Genomic DNA, 21,941 nt, shown 5'->3' on the forward strand with positions numbered 1-21,941 from the left:
CTTTCTGAAGTCTGAGCATCTTTCCAGAACTGCTCTCCTTCCAGAAACATAGAATCTCGGAGTTGAAAGGATCTTGGATGCCATAAGAACTCCATCTATAACCCCTCCCCCAAATGGTCATCCAGCTATCCTTTGAAGACCTCTAATGAGAGGGGTTCCACTATGTCCAAGGGTGGCCCATGCTATTCAATATTTCTTAATGTTAGGAAGTTTTTCTTACAATTAAACAGGATGAGTCCATACAAGTATACTTAGCAAACTGAATGAGCCTACTCCCTAGTGAATCATCCAAGACCCTGTGGACTACATTAAACAACAATAGACCTGGGACTGACACTCCCCTCCCCCTGCAACCTCCACTTCTTAAGGTATACCATACACCGCTCTTAAGCACTCTTAAGTGCTTACTTCTTAAGGTAACCACTCTGAATGTATGAAGATTCAGCCAATCCTCTATCCACCTCTTCAATTACTGGGTGATTCTGGATGAGAGGCCCCATGAAATACAGCAACTAGACTATATAATATAATTTGATAGAAATACTGAGATTTTCAATGGCTAAAATGCTGCACCAAATACTCAATCTTTGCTGCTAATGTGTATGCATAATAAAGGCAGAAATTTGGGCAAGATAGATGATGAACATTCACCTGGATTCCCTCAGTCCTGGCCCAAATTCATCTGCACCAAATTCAGAGATTGAGGACATATAAGAGTAACTAACCATAAGTCAGGTAGTCACAGGTAACGACAACAACAGCAACAGCAAATCTCCAACCCTGACACGGGAGTTTAAAAGAAGGAAAAATCTACTTTTAGTCCAAAAGCACTGTGATTTTTGTTAGCTGGGTATGATGGCTATGACAAAAGAGCTCTGTCTGCTTTTATCAGGCAAAAACTCTAGCCACTGTACCCTAGCAGAATGAAACTGAGGAGGGGCAGCTAGGTGGTGCAGTGAATAGAGCATTGGCCCTGGAGTCAGGAGGACCTGAGTTCAAATCCAGCCTCAGACACTTAACACTTACTAGCTGTGTGACCTGGGGTAAGTCACTTAACCCCAAATGCCTCCCCTTCTCCCCTTAAAAAAAAAGAATGAAACTGAGGTGTCTAGATGGGGTCTGAAGAAATTAGACCCAGATGCAGTAGCAAGAAGCAATGCCCAGCAGGAATAAGCTGGCAAAGACAAGTGCCCAGAGAACATCAGCCCTAAGTAAGAACAGTGCTGATATCAGGGCCCCTTGGGGAAGATTCCTGTGCATGCTAGTTTTCTTTACTGATGGAGTACACGTTTGTGAGACAGAGTGTGTTTATGAGGGTAACATTCTACCACAAATCTTCTTATGTACTTTCCCAGGGGAATTCCCAGGGATGCCTTGTCCCATGTGTCCCCTCCCTCTATCGTACAGGGGTCTCCCTGGGAATTGGGGGTAGGTGGAGAGATGATCCTGAAAGCAGGTGCTACAGTCCCACACTCCAAGTGATCCCACCTGCCCTAGGTGAAGCCTGGGGTTGGGGGAAGGGGCTCAGATGTGGGTCCAGCCTTGGGATCTTCCAATCAAGCACAAAAAGGACTGTGTGTGACTAATGGATAATGGGCAGGATGACGAAAGCACATAAGTACTTAAGTACCTTTGGTTTTAATTAATTGTGGCTTCTGATTGACTAACAGCAAAAGTGGAAACACTGGTGGGGGCTCATAAAGAATGGCTTTGAGTGAATGCAGACCCCCCCACCCCACAGAGAACCTAGAACTGAGAGCAGTCCTTCTGGGGGATGTTCCATGTGATACTGAGGTGCCACAGGTACTACAATCTCAATTTTTCCTTTGTCCAGCCCTGGACCCACCAACCTGTCCTAATAACCAAGGGGTATTGGTGAGAGATTCTCATTCTAGAGACAAAGGAAGAGATATAGCTGAGCAACACTGAACCCAAAACCATTTAAAAACAACAACTACAAGCAGTTCTAGGTAGAAAGGAGGAAGCTGAGGGGCTGCAGGAGGAAATGGGGCTAGAGGCGGACTTCCAGGTGATGCTCTGGGCTCTCTGGGCTGACACACTGTCTGTGCAGCTTTGGATTTCCAAAGACTATGTATGCCCCATCACGTAGCACTTGTGTCTGGGTAAACAAGGGGGAAAAACACCCACAGCTAATCAGGCTGCAGGTGGTGACTGGAAACAGGAATCATTTGACTCCGTCCTCCTCCCCCATCTCCACCAAAAGTGGCCTTCAGGTGAGGATGTCAGATTAGCCGAGTCTTGCAGGAAAATCAGGAAGAGGGTAAGAGCAAGCAAAGCGGGGGATGGTGGCAGGCAGGAGGAATTAAGTGAAGAAAAATGGCAGGAGAAACAGGGAGACGCACCAGCATGCTTCCTGCAGAAGGCTTGGCCCATGAATCGAGAGGTGACAAGTCTCTCATCTCGGATGCCAAAAGCCAGGGGCTCAATGCTGCAGCAGGTACTACATCCACACCTGCCAGCCCTTGGAAAAAAGCTATAAAGCATCACAGGAGGGCTGTGGAATGTTAAATGCTGGAAACTGGAGAGGGTTCAGCCTTGGAGAGCAGCAGCAGCAAGCATCCAAGGTGCAAGAGGCTGGTTCCCAGGGATGCCTTGTCCCAAATCTCCCCTCCTTCTACCATACAGAGGTCTCCCTGGGGTATGGGGGGAGGTAGAGGGAAGATCCTGAAAGCAGCGGCTGCAACCCCACACTCCAGGTCATCCCACCTGCCCCAGGTGAAGCCTGGGGTTGGAGGAGGGGGTTCAGATGTGGGCCCAGCCATGAGATCTTCCGATCAAGCACAAAAAAAGACTGTACATGATTTATGGACAATGGGCAAGAAGACAGAAAGCTAGAATGCCTTGTAAATAAAAGCAAGTCATAAAAAAGCTCAGTCAAGTCCAAGTTTCTATGGAAACCCAAAAGGGTCATATGGGGCATGCACAGGGCTGCAGCCTACTTCCAAGGCAACACCAACACCTCAGTTTCCCTGCTTGTTAAAGGTATTTCAAATACAAGGCAACTTCATGCCACCAGGGGGCACCTAGGACTTCATTTGTTAATGATGCAAAGAGGAGATGATGGCTAAGGATGGTTCATTCATCTCTTGGCTCCATTTACCATCTATCTAGAGATACTGCCTTTGCAATGGCAAAGATTCCAAAGATGCTTTCTTGTGCAATTACGGAGGTTTATCCTGGGCATCCTTGTTGTACACAGAACATTCACTTTGTCCTTACTCTGCAATGGGGGAATGAAAGGAATGAGGAGGGAAGGCAGGAGAGTATAGGCTTCTGAGCCAGGAAGACAGACCTGGATTCAAGTCTTACTCTTGACATGTTAGCCAGATGACTCTGAGCAAATTAATTATCTTCCTAGTGGCCCTAGGTAACTTTCTAAGGCTAGAAATTGCTTTTCTTCCAAATGCCTCCCCTATCTTATACATGTGAAATTGATTTTTTGAACCCATCTGTAAATTTTACCTTTATCCCTTATAGGAATTTCTTCTTACTAAATTCAGGCCCAACACTCTACCATCAGTCTTTAACCAGTCTTTAAATGGTCTTTTTTGGTCATGGACCCCTTCACCAGCCTGGTGAGGACCACGAGCCCCTTCTCATAATAATGTTTTTACACATATCAGATAAAATACAAAAGATTGTAAAGGAAGTCGCTTATATGTATTAGCAAAGGGAGCTTCTTGTATGAATTTTCCTATGCTAATGAAAAGAGAGAGGAAGAGGAGAAAGAGAAAGAAGGGGAAGAGAAGAAGGAGAAGGAGAAGAAATGGGGAACAAGTGTGAAGTGAAGAGAAGAAGAAAGACTCCTTGTGCCAGATCTTCTTTCCAGGAAGGATATAGTGGAAAAAATCTAGGATTTCTCTGAATTCTGATGAAATGAACCTCAACCTCCCCACCCCCACCCTCCCCCATACACCTCAGCTGGAGCCCTTCCAACAGTAAATTCAGGAGTGTGAAAAATTCTAGATGATCTAAGAAACAATGATAAATATTCCCACAAAATACTAAGTATTTTCCACAGGTATGCAAGCTATCCACACAGCACAATCCCCTTCTATAGCAGGCCAAGGTTTCCCTGTAGAGATGAACTCACAGCCCGACAGAATTCTAAACAAAATGTGAAAGCTAGGAGGATCTTGAGCATCCCCTAATCCAGTCCAGAGACAAAAGGGAGGCTCGCCACAACATACCCAAAAAACAGTCGTTGGACCTCTGCCTGGAGACCTCCAAGGAGGAAGGATACTCCACTCCTAGAAGCAGCTCATTCCACTTATGAAGAACTCTTAATTGTTAAATTTTCCTGATGTTGAACTTAAATAATAATAGTAACTAACATTTATATAGTGTTAAGTTTTCAGAGCACTTACTATATTAATATGTGTAACTGATACATCTCACTTGGTCCTTACAACAATCTTGTGAAGCAGAAGCTATTGTTATCCCCATTTTGTAGATAAGAAAACTGAAACTGATAGAAGTCACATGACTTACCCAGGGACACACAGCTAATAAGTATCTGAAGCAGAATTTGAACTCGGGTCTTCATGACTTCAGACCCAGCACCTACCTGCCCTTCCTTCTAGCTTCTACCCATTCTTCCTGGTATTACCCTCTGGAGTCAAATGGAAAAAGTCTAATTGCTGCACTGCATGAGAGACCCTGAAAATTCTGAAAGACCATTATAATGTCCCTGAGTCTCCTTTTCTTCAGGTTAAACATCACCAATTGCCTTAGCAGAGCCTCCTATAACATGAACTCAAGGCCATTTACCATTTTTTGTCCTCCATATAATCTCCACCTTATCTAAGTCCTCAAATCAAGGTGCCAAGAACTGAGCCCAAGACGCCAGATAAAGTCTGATAGGGCAAAGAACGATGACATCCTTACTCCCCTGTTCCTGGAAGCTATGCCTCCTTTAACACAACCAAAATCAAAAGAGCAGTTTTGGCTGCAGATCACCCTGCCACGAACAACCCCAGAACTCCTGTCTAACCAAGTCTCCTCCATCTTGTATTTGTGAAATTGATTTTTTGAACCTATGTGTAAGATTTACATTTATCCCTTATTGAACTTCACCTTACCAGATTCAACTCAATATTCTAGAGCAGGGGGTCTTGATCTTTTTTGGATCCTGAACCTTTTCACCATTCTGGTAACGCTCATGGACTCCTGCTCAAAATAATGATTTTAAATACATCACATAGGATTACAAAAGAAATCAGTTATACTGACATACACTCAAACAAATAATTTTTTTTTAAAAACACAAACAAGTTCATGAAGCCCAGGTTAAAAACCTCTATCTAAATCTGTATCTCTTCATATTTTCCTATAAATATTTAAAAACCAGGTTCAAATGCCCCATTGGTCATGGGGTGGAGGAGATAAGGACCTATGTGTGGTTGCTAGGTATTTCAACATCCAAGGATTAGAAAAAAGAGCAGAGCTAGAGATTGCTGTTACACAATTCCCTCTCCCTACTTGTGGCTTGTCATCCTCAGCACCCTCCACATCCTCAATTTCAAAAGTTCAAGTGGAAAAAAGAGTAGCTCCATACTGTCCTCCCCTCCACCCCCACCAAACAGTTGGGAACCTCTGATCTAATCCAATCTTATGCCTTCATTTCACAGAGAGGAAAAGGGGGCCCAAAGAGTTTAAGTGATAGTCCAAGGTTACACAGATAGAAAGTACAGGGTCTAGCAGAAAGAGCATTGGTTTTAGAATCAGAAGAACTGAATTCAAATCCTGGCTTTCCCACTTATTAGCTATATGATCATTAGTAAATTATTTCAATTCTCCAAATCTCAACTTTCCTCATCTATAAAATGGAAAGCATAAGACTTACACCAACTACCTCATAGGGTTACTGTGAGGAAAGCACTTGGAGAGAAACATTAAAACACCATATGAAGGAGAGCTCCTATCAGATGGTAGAGCCAACACTCAAATCCAGGTCTGGTGACTCCCAGTCCAGTGTTCCATGATGCCTTCAAATCCAGCCCTGCCACTTGAGGAATCACTCCCTTCCAAATTGATATCTGTGATCCTAAACTATATGACCAAACCAGGATGTTTAGAGAGAAACCATACTATGAGCTCCTAACATGATAATGTTTCTCTAGCCCATCAACAGTTACCTCTTCCTGGGAATGAGGATGTTACCTGAATGTCTGAGGCTCCCTGGGAAGAGCAGTTCTGCAGTTTGTACATCCAGTACTCCTTTGCAGTGATAAAGAAGTTCCAGGGCAGCAGGGAACCAATTCCCATGCTGAAGAAGATGATGTAGGCCCCATAGTAGCGATCATGAGGCTTGGGGGAACTATAATGGCTTCCTGGATGTCCCTCAAGCAAGGGGGCCTCTTCGTCTGGTGGAGGACTATTTGGAGTTTTGTACATGGAGTTGGAGCCATGATAGAATCCATCTTCTGAGACAATGGCCACTAATGGAAGACAGAGAAAGGTTTATGTCAGAGTCAAAAGCAGACTAGGAAGACCATTAGAATCACACTGATTTTAAATAGTCCAATCTCAGGAAAAGAAACAGATTTAACTGTAAAGGAACTTCCAAAGAAAAAATAATTACTATATTTGATGGATTTACAGGATAAATCTATCAAACTTTTTAAAAATTATTTTTCCCCAATTATATATAAAGATAATTTTTAACATTCATTTTATTAATTTGAGTTCCATATTTTCTCCCTCTCTCTCTTACCTCCCCCTCCCTGAGATGGTAAGCAATTTGTCTATCAAATTTTTAAAGAATATTTAACACACAGATTTTACAGATTAATTTAAAAAAAGACTGAGAAAGAAAGCATCCTACCAGAATCCTTTTATGAAATAAACATAGTTCTAATATCTAATCAAGGAAAGAGAAAACACAGAAAAAAAAACTGTAGGTCAATATCATTAATGAACATTGATTCAAAAATCTCAAACAAAATCCTATCAGTCTACATCAATTTATCCAAGAAAACAATCATTATGATCAAATTGGATTTATACCAGGACTGTAAGGATGATTCAACATTAAGATAATAATAGACATAATTAATCATATAAAAACCAAAACATCCAAAACCACACAATTACCTCAATAGATGCAGAAAAAGCCTTTGACAAAGTACAACATTCTTTTATGCTAAAAAGCAAAACAAAACAAAAAAACAACCCTATAAAATATTGACATAGAGGGACTTTTTTCATATAAAAAGCATCTATCTAAAACCAAAAGCAAATATCATATGCAATGGGGATACAACTAAACCTTCTGCATTAAATACAAGAGTGAAGCAAGATTGACCACTCTTTCCACTGATATAGTTCTAAAAATGCTAGCAATCACAGTAAATCAAAAGAACAGAATTAAAGGAATAAAGATAGATAAAAACTATTCTTGTTTGCTGATGATATGGTTGTCTACTTGGAAAACCCCAGGGAATGAGCAAAGATACCAAGACAATTAGTAGCTTTAGCAAAGATGCTGTGAATTGGATTTAAGTGAGAGGAGGTTGTGCAAAGTCACCAGCCTCACTCTTGGATCAGGACAACTGGAGATGGCCCCAGATGCAGTGGAAGATCTTGACCTTTTTAAATTAAGGTCTTTCCCAGGTCTCTGTTTGATTGAGGCAATGTCCATTCAGTGATTAAGGCTAGGTAAGAAATGAGGCAGAGAATGGCCTCTTCTATCTAGTAAAAAAAAAATCAATCTAGAAAGGGAAGACCCTCAGGAGTTTCTGGCCAAAACAGAAGCAACTGCTATGTACATTCACTCAATCAATCAGGGCCCAGAAAATGACCAAGACAAAGACCAATCTGTGAGAGCCAGAGTGATCTGGATATAAGGCAGAATCCTTACAAAAGAAATCTAAGGCATAAATTCCAAGATATCTTGCCAGCTTTCAGTGATCAAAATTTACATTTCTTTGGGCAGAGTACCCAAAAATTAGGTTATGATACTCTATGTGGAAAGGAGAAAAGAGAAGAGAGAAGAAGGAGGGGAGGGAAGAAGGGAAGGAAGAAAAGAAGGAAGTAAGGAAGGAACAAACTAGCAAACAAAGGAATGAACTTAGATTGAAGTAAGCAAAGCCAAGAAAACAATACATGTACAGTAACTGCAAGAACGTAAAGAACTGTATACCAAAAATATCAAAAGAAAATGTAATAGTGACGGGTAGGTGGTGCAACAGATAGAGCAGAGGCCCTAGAGTCAGGAGGACCTGAGTTCAAATTTGGCTTCAGATACTTACTAGCTGTGTGATCCTGGGCAAGTCACTTAACCCTGCTTGCCTGCATACCCCAAAAGGAAATGTAACAAAATAAAGATCAAGCAGTATTAAAATAAAGAGATATGAGAGAGCACCCCCAATCCACCACTTTGTGGAGGTAGGATGTCCACTGGTGTTACACATTGCACTTGCTACTGGATGTTTTCAATGTGTAGATCAATTTTGTTGACTTTTTTCCCCTCTCTAAAAAAAAATTATTTGTCTTATGGGATGGCTCTTTGGGAGGGAAGAAGGGGAGGGATACTTGTTACCATGGTGATATAAGAAATAAAAATTTCAATAAAAACTTAAATTAAAAAAAGAATCACAGTGAATGGTTTCTTACATACAAGACTTCATTTCTCATCTCTATGAGTTTGTACAGGCTGTTTAGGTACAAACCTGAAATGTGCTTCTTCACCTCACTTTTTAGACACCTTAATTTCCCTCCAGTTCCAAGCCAGATGCCTCCTTCTGCAGGAAACGTGTCCTAATCTCATCCTGTTGTCTCCATCTAACAATTATTCTGTATTTATTCTGTAAATACTAATATATGCACATGTTGTTTCTTCCCTATAGAATGTAAGCCCCTTGAAGGTAGGAACTATTTGATTTTTTTTTCTGTATCCCCAGTGCCTGGCACATAGGCACTTAATAAGTGCCTGTTAACTGATTGGACGATTGATTAACTTTCAGAGGGAATCAGGAAGTTTTTGAAGTTTACAATGCATAGACCATGTTCTCTATTATAGTCCAAGTATTTACATTTGGAATGATGTGAGACAGGTTGCTGAACCTTTCATACCCTTTGACCCAGTGATCTCACTATCAGGTATATAGCCCAAGGTAATCAAAGACAGAAAAAGAGGCCTTGTAGGACAAAATATATATTCTAGCATTTGTAGTAACAAAAACTAAAAAAAACAAACCCAACCTGGAGTACAAGTGAGTACCCATCAACTGGAGAATAGCTTTTAAAAAGTATAGTATGTGAATTAAGAGAATACAACTCTACAATGAGAAAATGTTAACTATAAAAATATAAGGAGTTCAGAGAAGGATGGGGCAACTTGTCAGAAATGATGCAGATTTGGATAAACAAAAACAGAACCATATCTACAATGTAAATAACATAAACCAAAAGAACCATGATTAATTACAATGCCAACTTTGGTTCCAAAGAAATTCCAAGAAACACATTCCTTCCCTGTAGAGAGGTGGGGGACTATGGTTGCAGAATGTGGTATATGTACTGTCAGATAAGGTCACCATGATGGTTACTATGATTATATTTTCTTTGTTAAAAAGGAAGCTTTGGGGCGGCCAGGTAACACAGCAAGTAAGAGCACTGGCCCCAGAGTCGGGATAACCTGGGGATCGAATCCGGGCTCAGACACTTAGCACCCACCCAGAAACACCTGGCCATGTAACCTTGAGCAAGTTACTTAACATCAATTGCTTAAATAAAATAAAATAAAAAGGAAGCTTTAAGGGCAATAAGGGGAGGTGGTTAAAGATGAATGACTTGCATTAAAACCAAAGGCAACAATAAAACAAGGGGGGAAATAAGAAAGGAGTCAAATAAAATAAACTTTAAAATAAAAAATAAATAAAATAGGGATCAAATGAAATAAAATAGGGGTTTCCTACCTAGAAAGGCCACCAAAGCCTGATAGGAAAGCTTTAGGTGCAAGGAGAGAGAATGGTGGGCATTACTGTCCTTTGTACATCTCTGGTAGGTGCAATAAAGCCTAAAGCCCTGTCCCCTGAAGACTAGGTTAGTGTTTGCTTAAGGGGATTGAAACCATGCTCCATACTTGATTGTCTCAGGAAACCCAAAGCTCTAACTGCTGATGTTGTCTCTGGTGCTCTAAGTGTAAAATCCAAACTGTGAGTAGGCACCTGACACCCCTCTCAAGCGCCATGATTGCAGACCATCATGAACACAAGAGTCAGAGAAGTTGGGCCCATCTGAAGCAGTGCTGTTACCTTAATGAATTATCATTTCCCTGTTCTGAATATCCTTTCCCTGCTATGGCTAAGTTTTGTAAACAATTAGACATCCTATGAGGGTCTTATTTCATTGCATTCCCAAGCCTGAGTAACCAGCCTAGCCTGAGTTAGGCCTGGTCTAATTAGCTACTTCCCTTACCTTGGGTAAAATACCTATCCTGAACTACACTGGGAACCCTGGAGAGAAATGCAATATATTTAACAAAGCCTTATTCAACTCCATTTGCTTTTGACTCCTCTTTTCTCTCTGACTTTATCAACCAGTTGCAGAGCTATGACCAGGGTGGAGTGACAGGAGTTTTCTCCCAGGGGACTGAAACCCAGAGGGTGTAGACAGTCTTTGAGCTGTGTAGAAACAATTGAGGGAGAGCCCCAAGTCAGTCCTAGCCAGGTGAGCTTTCCTCACTTCTCCCATGCTGGGCAGCAGCCTCCCTTTCATGTTGCTTGTCCTGGGTACAAAACAAAGCTCTGGCCTGCCTGTTCAGATGTTGAATTTGGCTCCAAGATAGCATGTCTATTTTTGTACTCCATATAAAACCTCACTGTTGAAGCTTGAAAAAAAAATATGTATTGCCATAAAGCTAAAGATGGGATTCCCATCAGTCCTTTCCCTTGCTCCTCCCTCAAACCAAACAGGATCACATGAAAATCCTGAACAGATGAGACTGAGCTCACTTTCGCATCATCAAATTGGACAAAGTGGGGCTGTCTTCATGGATAACCAGCTAAAGAAAGAGAAGCATAGGAAACGGCAGGAAATAAAGGAAAGGCCCCGCTGGGGTGATCTGACCCAACCAGACTAATAACTGCAACACATAACTCTGTACAGCAGCAAAGCAGGCTGATCCAGCTGCAGGCATCGAGGCATTTGGTGTCAGCATTTCTATTTTAAACTCCCCCACTTCAGCACACTCCAAACTCAACTGCAACTTGCAGAGATCTCCTGCTCCCCCAAACTTGCCAGCATGGATTGACTTTTAATTTCATTTGTAAAAATGTTTAAGCAGATAAATTCTGACTCACACAGGACAGCAGGGAAGAGAGGAATAGCTTCTCCCCAGACACTCCAGTACTCATTCTGGGCAGGGAGAAAGAATGAGGAGGGGACACCAGAAGGGCTCACTCTGCACCATATCCAAGCATCACAAATTTGGAGCCTTTCTTGCAAATTATTTTTGGGCACCATGAAGGAAAGAGTTGGTAGGGTTGAAAAAGTTTCTGAAAGATGAGCCATGAATATTCTCTCTCTCTCTCTCACTCTCTGCCCCCCATAGTCCAAAGTATTTAGATAGAATTAAAACTTGCCACACTTTAGAAGTTAGCTTACCAGCTATTAGATAGGAAAATGAAAAGACACAAGCTAACCACAACACTGAGGAACAAGGGATGAGCTACCAAAGAATAGTCACAAACCATACCTTTCCTGAAGGGTCTGAATCATATAGAGTAGGGCCATCAAACACTCAAATACCCCAAATTAGATTCAAACAAAATTGAAAATATTTAACAAAATAAGTAAAAATGCAATAGAACATTGTTCATTTATATCTGACTCTTCGTGACCCCATTTGGGGTTTTCTTGGCAGAGATACTGAAGTGGTTTGCCATTTCCTTCTCCAGCTCAGTTTACAAATGAGGAAACTGAGGCAAGCAAGGTTAAGTGACTTGCCCAGGGTCACACAACTAATAAGTGTCTGAGTCCAGATTTGAACTTGAGTGGAAGCCCAGTGCCCCTATCCACTGTGCCACCTAGCTGCCAGTTAATACATAGTTTTCTAAATCAATATGTGGTCTACAGGGATTCTTAAGTGCAGTTTAGTGGCCCTGTTTCTACCTGAATTTGATGCTTCTGGTATAGAGGAATGAACACTAGACTGGGAATTAAAAGGCCTGAACCCCAACAGAGATCTCTGCCCCTTCCGTCTCCTCCTGCCTTGACCATGGCCATCACTCCTGCCATTGCCACCTGATATGAGAGTGCTTTAAAGTTTACAAAGCAGTTTCTATCATTGTACTTCACAACCCTGTGCAGTAGTTGCTTTTTCTAAAGGGGGAGGGGTGGGTAGAGAATTCAGACCTGTGACTTTGCCAGCATAGGGAATTCCCAGTATGGAAGCTCCCTCTGCCAATGCAGATTAGTCTTAGAGAATAGTTAAAGGACTGTCATGATTCTAACTGTTCTGTATCAGTGTTAGGACTCAATCCAAGACCTTCCTGAATGTAAGGCCAGGAGATAGTATGATGCCTTTTGAAGGTAGATACAGCAGGTATTATTATCCCCATTTGACACATGAGGAAATTGAGGCTCAGAATGATGGTGGGCCTTGCAAGTGTCTGAGGTAGGATTTAAGGTCCAGCTTTCCCTTTCCTCCTGGGTCCAAAGATGGGACAGCATGGTCGCTGAGGTTCCTCCCAGTTCTGCCATTCTATTATTCTGTGCCCTTGTTTGCTGGCCAATTTGAGTCCAACAGTCAGTAGCGATCCCTGATCATACACCCTCTGGCCAGCCTTGGTGCACAGAAACTACGACCTTTTCTGCAATAGCATCAAACTCAGGAGTGGGGAAGGGCAGTAAAGGGGTAGTAAAAAAAAAAACCTTCTTTTGAATAAATAGTACAGGCCCACCTGGAACACAACTCTGTACAGACTCCAAGTCCTGTAGCCAACTTGTACATGTCACCTGCTGTGAAACCGGAAGGGGCGGGCAGTTTCCATCACAGTGGCAGCTCAGGGGTATAGGACATAGAGTTCGGGCATGGAATCAGAAAGACCTGAATTCAAATCCAGATCCAGACACTTATTAGCTTTGTGACTTTACTTAATGTTTGCCTCAGTTTCCCTCATCTGTAAAAATGGAGATAATAATAGCACAGAATTGTTGTGAAGATTAGATGAATTAATATTTGTAAAGTGCTTAGCACAGTGCCTAGCACATATTAGGCTATGTATAAATGTTATAAATGTCCCCTGGGGAAGAAGAAATCCATGTGGGCAAAGAACCAGGAAATGTTACTGCTGTGATAGAAAGACCCATTACTAGGCTCTGGAAACAAAGGCCCTTGATCACGTCCAAGTGGCAGCTTTGCTAGCTCTGTCCCTCTAGACAAGTCATTTCCATTTCTGTGCCTCAGTTTCCTCATGATTACTTACCTCACAGGGTGAGGATTGTGAAGATGATCAAATTGAGGGTGCTTTGAAAAGCAGGAAGCATTATTAGCAAGGGTAAGCTGTTATTATCTATTCTGAAACAGTGAGTTTAACTTTGTGAAACACTAATTACAGTGATCTGCGATAGCTTCAAGTCAGACGTCTGGGGTGGCAGGGGCCGGCTCAGCCCCTCTTAGGATTGTAGTTTTAGACTGGAAGGAACTTTAGATGTCCGCCAAGTCTTCATTTTACAAATGAGGAAACTGAGGAAACAACGTAAAACAGCTGCTTATAGGCAGGGCCGAGATTTGAACCCAGGTTCTCGGCCTCCAGTTTCCACTACCATACTGCCTGGGTCTATTCCTTATTTACTCCCCCTCTACCCCCCAGACCCAAAGCTGGTCTGGAGGAGCATAGAGAAATCTACTGAGTGGAAAAAGAAGGGGAGAAAAACGGGGCAGACCATAGACCTATGTAGAGAGAGAAGAAAGAGACAGAGAGGTGGGAGAGGGAGGGAAAAGGGCACAGAGACAGCAAGGTGGGAGAGTGACGGGGCTGAGCAAGAGACACTGGCTGAGAGACAGGCAGGTGGAGCAGTGAGGACCCAGGCGGGAGGAAATCGGAAAGAGCAGCAGCCCAGAGCCATGAGAAGAGAGAAAAGAGGAGGGGGCTCGAAAGCCCCAGGGATGCTGGGGCTGAAGGAGAAGGGGCTGGGGGAGCGCTGGGCAGCCAGACCAGGGAGCAGGGGACAGTGGCCGGTCGGCCAGCCGAGCCATCTGGAAGAGGGAGGGAGGCCCAGGGAGCTGGGAGAGAGAAAGAGAAAGCGACGGAGGAGGAAGGGCAGCCGCGGGAGGAGGAGCGATGTAGGGCGTGAAAGAGCTGAGGGCTGGGGATGAGGGCCAGTAAGAGGAAGGCTCCGGCGTCTGCAGGCGCCCACACGGCCTGGATGGGGCTGCGGCCGGGCCTGAGCCCCAGCCCGCGCCCCCCATGCGCACCCCGGACCCCGATCCTGGCCAGTCCAACCTGGTCCCCGCCTCGGGACCGCGGGCGGGCCGAGCTCCCCCCGCACTCACTCTCGCCTCCTTGGGGCTCCGCTGCAGCTGCTCCCCCGGGGCCGCCACAGCCTCTGGGACAGACGCCCAGCCTGACTCTTTGGGCTCCGCCCCCGCCCCTCCTGGCTCCTCCTCCTCGCCTTGGTCGGGGGCGGCCTCTCCCCATCCCCCGCCCCTCCAGCCTGGGCCCGCGCCGGGGAAACTCAGCCAGCCTGGCGAGAGTCCAAGACACGCTGCAGTCGGCTACTTAGCTGCTGTGTGACTTCTCTGGGCCTCAGTTTCCTCGTCTGTAAAATATTCATTAAGCATCGAACATGGGTCAGGCACTGTGCTAAGAACTGGAGACCCCAAAACAAAAGGCACGATCCCCTCCCTGGAGGAGCCACCCTCTCTTTTCAGGGGTCTCTGCAGACTCTCAAGTGCTGTGTTCTGTTATTCTGGGTTCTAAGGCCTCTTCTATAGTCTAGGGTTCGCGTCTCTTCCCCCCTCCTTTGCTACCCAAGATCCTGTGAACTAAGATCCCTTCTAATTCTGGTTCTGTACGTTCTAAGGTCCCAAAACATTGTGTTCTAAAGTCTCACCTCTAACGTGTTCTCTTATACCAAGTACTGCCGCTCATCACATACACCCTATGCCCTTCTCGTCCTCTGTGGTCCCAACTCTAGCATTCTGTGTCCCCAGATGCCTTCCATCTCCAATATTCTGTGTTCTAGACTCTAAGATCCCTTCTACCCTACCCCACTCCACAGCTCTAAGACTCTATGGACTAATGTCCCTTGCAGCGTTCTGGTTCTATGTATTCTAAAATCCCAGTGGTAACTAACTGAGGTCCATACCAGCTATCTATACTTTTCCCATCGACAAAGTTCGAGTTCTGGGCATAAGGTGGGTGATAAAGGCATGAATGGTTTGAGTAAATATTGTTTAATTTACTATACTTGTATTTTGAGCACCTAGTACAGTGAATACACTAAAGAAATGCTCATTGATAATTGATTATCACACTCTATCTACAAAATATAAGCTCCTTGAGGGGACTAGCCACTTCTTTCTAAGGGTTCAATAAATGTGTTAGGTGATTGTTTTTAGCTACCAAATCTTTTCGGACCCCCAACCTTCCTTTCTAAAGTTTCCAAAGGCTGTTCCCTCCCTTCCTTGGCCCTCAGTCCTCTTCTTGGCTGTTGGAGACTGAGCTAGCACAGCCTCGAAAAACTCAGTTCTGCTTAGGAAGCCTTAACTTTGACTGCTGCTGTGCTCAAAGCAGTGTGTCATGCCAGGAGTCAGGAACTTGGAGCCCAGAGATTTCCATGTGAAGTTTTGTTCCAGCTGTCCTGCTGATACTAGCTGTGTATTCCTGGGTAAATTACTGAACCTTTCTGTGACACAACTCTATCTGTAAAATGGAAATAATAATACTTTTATTGTTGGAAAAGAAAGTGTTTTATAAACATTAAAGCAAGATATGAACAGGAATTATTTTTACACAAAGGGTAGGTCTAACCCCTTGAAATACAACAGCCAGGAGAAAGGCCACTGCTGTAAGAAGGCAAAGGGTGTTGGGGTGTGGGTTAGGTAGGAAGCATGGTACAATGGAGAGGGCCTTAACTGGAGAATTCCACCTCTACCATCCCATGGGCCAAGTAAGTTAGATAAGACAGCCTCATTTTCCTTATCTGTAAAATGAAGAGAATGGATTAGGTGACCTCTGAAGTCCAAATCTATGATTCTATTAACATTGTTCTAGGGATGCTCTCCATAATAGGTATTATTATACCTATACACATAACACTGTGCACCAAGCTGAAAAGTCTTATAAACCACAAAATGAACTGATTGACAGCTCAGGCAGCCAATCACATGGCAAGCAGGAATACTAGGGGACTAGCATTCTTCCTCCTCCCCTGTACCTAACAACACAAAAAGAAGGGCCCAGGCAGCCATCTGAGGATGGACAGCATGTGCTATTTCACAAAAACCTCAGAGCAGACACTGCTGAATCCTCAGGTTGCTGCTGAGTTCCTGCCTCTCTTACCACCTTGGAAATGACTACTGAAGTCGCTGTGTTCTACGAGAAAGCAGAATTGCAGTAACTGGGAGGAAATGTGAGGTCCTCAAACACAGAGACATCTCCACTACGAATATCTGTGTCTGACCTGTGGTAGTGCCTTCCACGCTCAAGCTGGCCTGATCAGACACAATCAGAAACACTGTACTTTGACTCTAACATAGTGATAGGGATGTCATTTTGGTCCTCTTCCAGAACAAAGGACAACAATCATTGAGAAAAAGGGGCAGCTAGGTAGTGCAATGGATAGAGCACTGGGTCTGGAGTCTGGAAGATCTGGCCTCAGTCTGTGTGACCCTGGGAACGTAATTTAACCCTGTTTGCCTCAGTTTCCTCATCTGTACGGTGAACTGGAGAAGGAAATGGCAAACTCCTCCAGTATCTTTACCAAGAAAACCCCAAATGTGGAGAGTCAGACACAATTGAATCAAGTGAACAGCAAAATTAGAGAAAGGGCCAACCTCCTTTGCCTATCCGGATAAATGGAGCAAATTCGCCAGCCTGTTTATGACCTGTTTAAACTTGATAAATCAGAACAAGATGTTAATGAGGTCCATGGGGTAGAGCTCCAGGCGGGTCTGTTACTGATGTGGTCATAGATTTCACTCTAATCACCTGCTAGGTCAATGACACCTGTGGTCACAAGGGGGCGTTGCTCTGGGTGCGGGGGGGGGGGGGGGGGGGGGGGAGTGCAGATAGTGCGGTGCAGCCTAACCCCACTACCCCCAATACGGCTGAAAGCAGGGGGTGGGTCCAGACAGAACACAGGAATAGCCCATCATTAGACGAGCCTGAAGTTTGCAGGCCGATCTTAAGGATTTGCAGCTGCATTGGCATGCTAGACCCAGGAGCTCCCGGGGCCATCCCAGCATCCAGCAGGCACCATCATCCATCAGCTCCGGGAGCATCTCAGAGCGGCTGCAGTGCTTCATACTCTCAGATTCCAGGCTGAAGACGTGCAGCAGTCCGGATTAAGTCAGGCTGCTGACAGCCCGAGAGGCTGAACCATGTGGAGGGCTGGCAATTAGCGCTGGCAGCTCGTCTGGATTCCGTGGGAGCGTTCTGGTCCATCGGATAGAGTGGAGAAAGCTCCAAGCCTTAGATCAGCAATGTGGCTGTAATCATGGGGCTGGTGGGAAAGAGGAAGGGTAGCGGGACCAGGCAGCTTGGAGGAACGTACCTGCAATGGAGTCCTTGGCACTTTCAGGTCATCCCAGGGAATGACTTGGGAGGGGAAGGGAGAGGAGGTGCCTAGGTTCTCAGTTCTGCACTTGGTAAGGGGGCAAGGTGGAAGAGATGATATAACAAGGAGAGGTGGCTCCCTGGACAGCTCAGCCATTCATTCATTTTACACAAATGAGGAGCAGGGTGGCAATAATATTAATAATAGCTCACAATTTCATAGCACTTCACATATATGATCTCCTTTTTTCTCACAACCCTATGTACTAGATGCTATCCATATCTCCATTTAACAGAGGACACTGAGCTGAGGGAAGCCTTGCCAAAGGTTCCCTGACTACTGTCAGAGATGGGATTCAAACTTGTGTCTTCCTGACTCAGGAATTCCTTCTCCTCTGGCACCTAACTGCCCTGCATCATGGATAGAGCTAACTTTGGAAACAGGAAGGGCTGGTCTCAAGTGCTGACTCTGCCATATCCTGCCTGTGTGACCCTGGACAAGTCACCTAAACTCCCAGTGCCCCAGACCACTCTCTAAAACTACAAATTGCACACCAGGTCCCAATCTACATTGGTCCTCATGGATAGTTCTATGACCATGAAATCACAGACTGATCCCTGCCCAGTCCCCAAACCCCCAAATAATATCAATAATTTGCAAAGTACTAGGCTGGGCAGCAGAGAAGATGTGACTGATCTAATAGGGCAGTACCCTAAAAAGAGACTTGTTCTAAGAGTAAGGAGGCCCCAGAAGGCAGAACCATGAACAATGAGTTCAAGTTACAAAATGAAAATTTCAAATTGACACTAGGAAAAACTAATATCAAGACTTCCTAGCAGTGCTATCTAAAAGTGGAATGGGCTGCTTGGAGAGGTAAGGGGGGTTTCAAGTGAAGGATGGCTCATTGGTATAGCAGCAAGCACCCCGGCGTCCTCAGGGTTTGCTGCTACCACAGGTTCTTGGATCTGCTTTGTTAAAGGAAAGCAACTCAAAATGGGTTAACAAGCTTACTTTAATCAGTCAGACATATATTGTTTACCTTGTTCAGGGGAAAAGGTCAGCATCCCGAACTTCAAAGTATACAGGCAGAATTATCAAGACAGAAACAGATCAAGTAGACAGATTTCCAAACTGTCCAACCATTACATCCATACCCAGTCAACATCTGGGTTTCCACATCTGGGTTTTTCAAAGGGGGGGGGGGGCCTGGACAACGGCTTCCCAGAATACAAATAAAATCACAGAACACTTCTCAAAGTGAGCCCCCAAAACAAAGCTACACATCAGGGCTTATATAGCCTTCTCCTGGCTCAGAGAATGTAACAACCTTTTGGACCCACTGGCCAATCAAAAAGTATCTACTGAAAAACAAGCCTCCCATCCCAGGCTTCAGGTGCACTTTAGCCTAGGGGCAGGGAAGATCTTCCAAATTTGCATTCCCATTACAATTGGGCAAACATACTATAGTATTGTAGTAATATAGTAAGAATTTATTATATTATATTATATTATGTTATGTTACGTTACATTATGTTATGTTATGTTGTGTTGTGTTATGTTGTGTTATAATATTATAGTAATATAGCAAAAATTCCTTTTTGGGTATGAGTTGTACCACATGGCTACTTGGATTCCTTCCAGTTTGAAATATTCTGTCATTTTTGTGACCTTCTTTACTTAAAATACCAGTCAGGTGATTAGGCAAGTTGCTTAATGTCCCTGGGTCTCATCAGTTTTCTCAGGTAGAAAACATGGTTAAGAACCAGCTATCCTCCCAAGAACGTTGTGAGGAAAAGCATCTTGAAAATTAAAACCTATGTCAATGTGAAGTATTAATATGAAGTCTAAGACAAGAGTGTCCACCTTTGAGGAGCTTACATATCAGTTTAATGACATTCAGTGTTTCCTAATATTGAAGGATCACTAGAAGCCCAAGACCTGGCTTCTTGGGTACCACTTATTTCCTGGACTTGGATATATAACAACCCCTCAGGGCTGCCTCTCTCAATTCACAATTATACTTTAAGTTTGGGGTTCCTAGACTTCTATTCCATCTCAAGTTTCCAGAGGTAACCTTGATGGGCAATGCTTATAACAACATTATAGCTCCTGGGTCTCTACCAGCGTCTTCCTCAACAACAACCCACCAGTTAGCTAAATTATCTTTCAGGAAAAACATTTACTAAGAAGGTATAACAAAAACAGATGCACAAAACATTCCCTCTCAAGCCAGTTCACTCTCTCACAAATGCACACAGTCTGGGGGAGGGGAGAGTGGGCACAGACTTAGAGTACAATAATAGTAAGACATGCATTGTAAAGAATGCATGTGACAAAGGGCTTCCTGTCTTCTCGTGGCCCTGGAAGTTCTTTTCTCCCTTCATGGAGTCTTCATGTTGCTTCTTTTTGTGTGTAGCTTACTGTGGCTGGGCCACTCAGTCACACCTTTTGGATCTGGGTTTTTCTTATATCCACAACTAGTATTTCTTTCCACCTTGAGGAGAGATACTCTCTCAAGCGGCCACAGTCCTCAGGTGACTGCCTTTCTGCACTAAATATGTACTCAATTTGTCTGCTCCTGAGGCAAGTGCTTCCATTGTTGTCAGCCATTATCATTCTGGAGAACAATGCTACTGCTAATGTGGCCAAAGACCTCAGATCTTGGGAAGGTCACCACTAGAACAGTTCTATCTTGGGGGACTTGTTTGACTAAGATGGGGAAAGAACAAACGCAAAAGGGACAGAAGTGGCCATGTGCTCACAGACACATGATGGTTGAATGAGAGAAAAGCCTTTCCCTTACCTGGACTCCAGATGCAACTCAAAGCAGTCCCAATTCAAATGAGAAGGGGAGAGGAGAAGAGAGGAGGGGAGGGGAGGGGAGAGGAGGAGAGGGGAGAGGAAAGGAAGGGAGGGGAAGGGAAGGGAGGGGAAGGGAAGGGAGAGGAGAGGGGAGGAGGGGAGGGGAGGGGAAGGAAAGGGAGGGGAGGGGAAGAGAAGGAAAGGGAGCAAATGTAAGCATGTCCCCGCCTTTTATGCAAGTAAGGTGGGATCTCAGAAAAGTTCTATCTTAAACACTCCCTACAATTAGCAGCACAGTGTAGAGATGATGAAATTGAATATATGGGCACTGATGAGATCACCAAGTGAAACAGTATAGAAGGAGAAGAAGAGGGCCCATAAGAGAACCCTGGGGGGTGACCACTGTTAACAGGAATGATCTGGGTGAAGATTCAGTACTCGATCTAGAGTCTGAAAGCCCTGAATTCAAATTTTGCTTTAGACACTAGCTGTATGACTCAGGGGAAAGTCACTTGACCTCTGTGTGCCTCTGTTTCTTCAAGTGTAAAATAATGATTAAAAATGTAAGAGAAAATGAGATAATATTTGTAAAGTGCTTTGCAAGCCTTGAAACCCTAGACAAATCTTTGTTGTTGTTAACATAGCCTAGTGGTAGCAGAACTGTTGGTTTTGCCAAATCTATTGGTTTTGCCAAATTTGGAGGTGAATTTGGTGGAGCAAATACTATGTGGAAACTTCTGTAAATCTGAGCTGACTCTTTCTAGACACCGAGATGATATAGGAGAGAGTGCACTGGCCCCCTTCCACTGGGGAGAGATGTCTGTAACTTCTGTCTGTAAATATCTTCTCTTATGTCTAAGCTATATATCTTCCCACTAAATATTCCTTTTAAAAAGTGATTTCATGTTAATTAGTTAAATGAAACTAGGGTGCTGATCACCAAGCACTCTCAGTAAAGGAATACCCCAGATGGTGGCTGAAGCCAAGAGCGTCAGGGAAAGACAACTTTGACCCTGCCCTGAAGGGGAGCAGCAGCTGGCCTTACTCTCAGAGAACAAAGCCAGTGTATGTGGTCCTTGTGTTGTTTTTGTGGATGCTGAGCTTTCACTGGAAGAGCAGCCCAGGAGACTCCTGGGAGTGAGAGAGAAAAGAGCGAGTGACTAGAGTGGCCTTTCTAGTTCATTAAAGTACTTGCCTTAGAGTGAGCAACTGTCACCTTTGATCCACACAGTTGACCTACAACTGTTGTGATATCTTCTTTGGAACAATAACAAATAGGGGAGTGGAGTCCTGGCCTTGAAGTCAGTAGGATCTGGATTTGAATACTGCCTTTGATTCTAAGCTATGCATATTTAACCTAACCAAGGCTTAGTATTGTTGGCTGAAAA

The 21,941-nt window shown here is 44.0% G+C and overlaps 1 protein-coding gene across 3 annotated transcripts in view; it reads right to left on the minus strand.

Moving 5' to 3' along the window:
• SLC29A3 (solute carrier family 29 member 3) overlaps window positions 1-14,633 on the minus strand; it is a 74,241-nt gene extending 59,608 nt beyond the window's left edge. The window contains exons 1-2 of one of the 3 annotated variants that reach the window (XM_069071101.1): window positions 14,525-14,633; window positions 6,184-6,461 (exon numbers count right to left, since the gene is read on the minus strand). In XM_069071101.1, the coding sequence (XP_068927202.1) occupies window positions 6,184-6,461; window position 14,525 (279 nt within the window). In that variant the 5' untranslated portion in view covers window positions 14,526-14,633. Of the gene's footprint in view, window positions 1-6,183; window positions 6,462-12,929; window positions 13,070-14,474 lie in introns of those variants that run through there. The other 2 variants (XM_069071102.1, XM_069071103.1) reach the window with 2 other exon arrangements.
• Window positions 14,634-21,941: the final 7,308 nt, after the last annotated feature.

Source organism: Petaurus breviceps, unplaced genomic scaffold, assembly GCF_028583685.1.
Source record: "Petaurus breviceps papuanus isolate PSGF00001 unplaced genomic scaffold, PetGlider_PUasm1.0 90825, whole genome shotgun sequence".
NCBI lineage: Eukaryota > Metazoa > Chordata > Mammalia > Diprotodontia > Petauridae > Petaurus > Petaurus breviceps.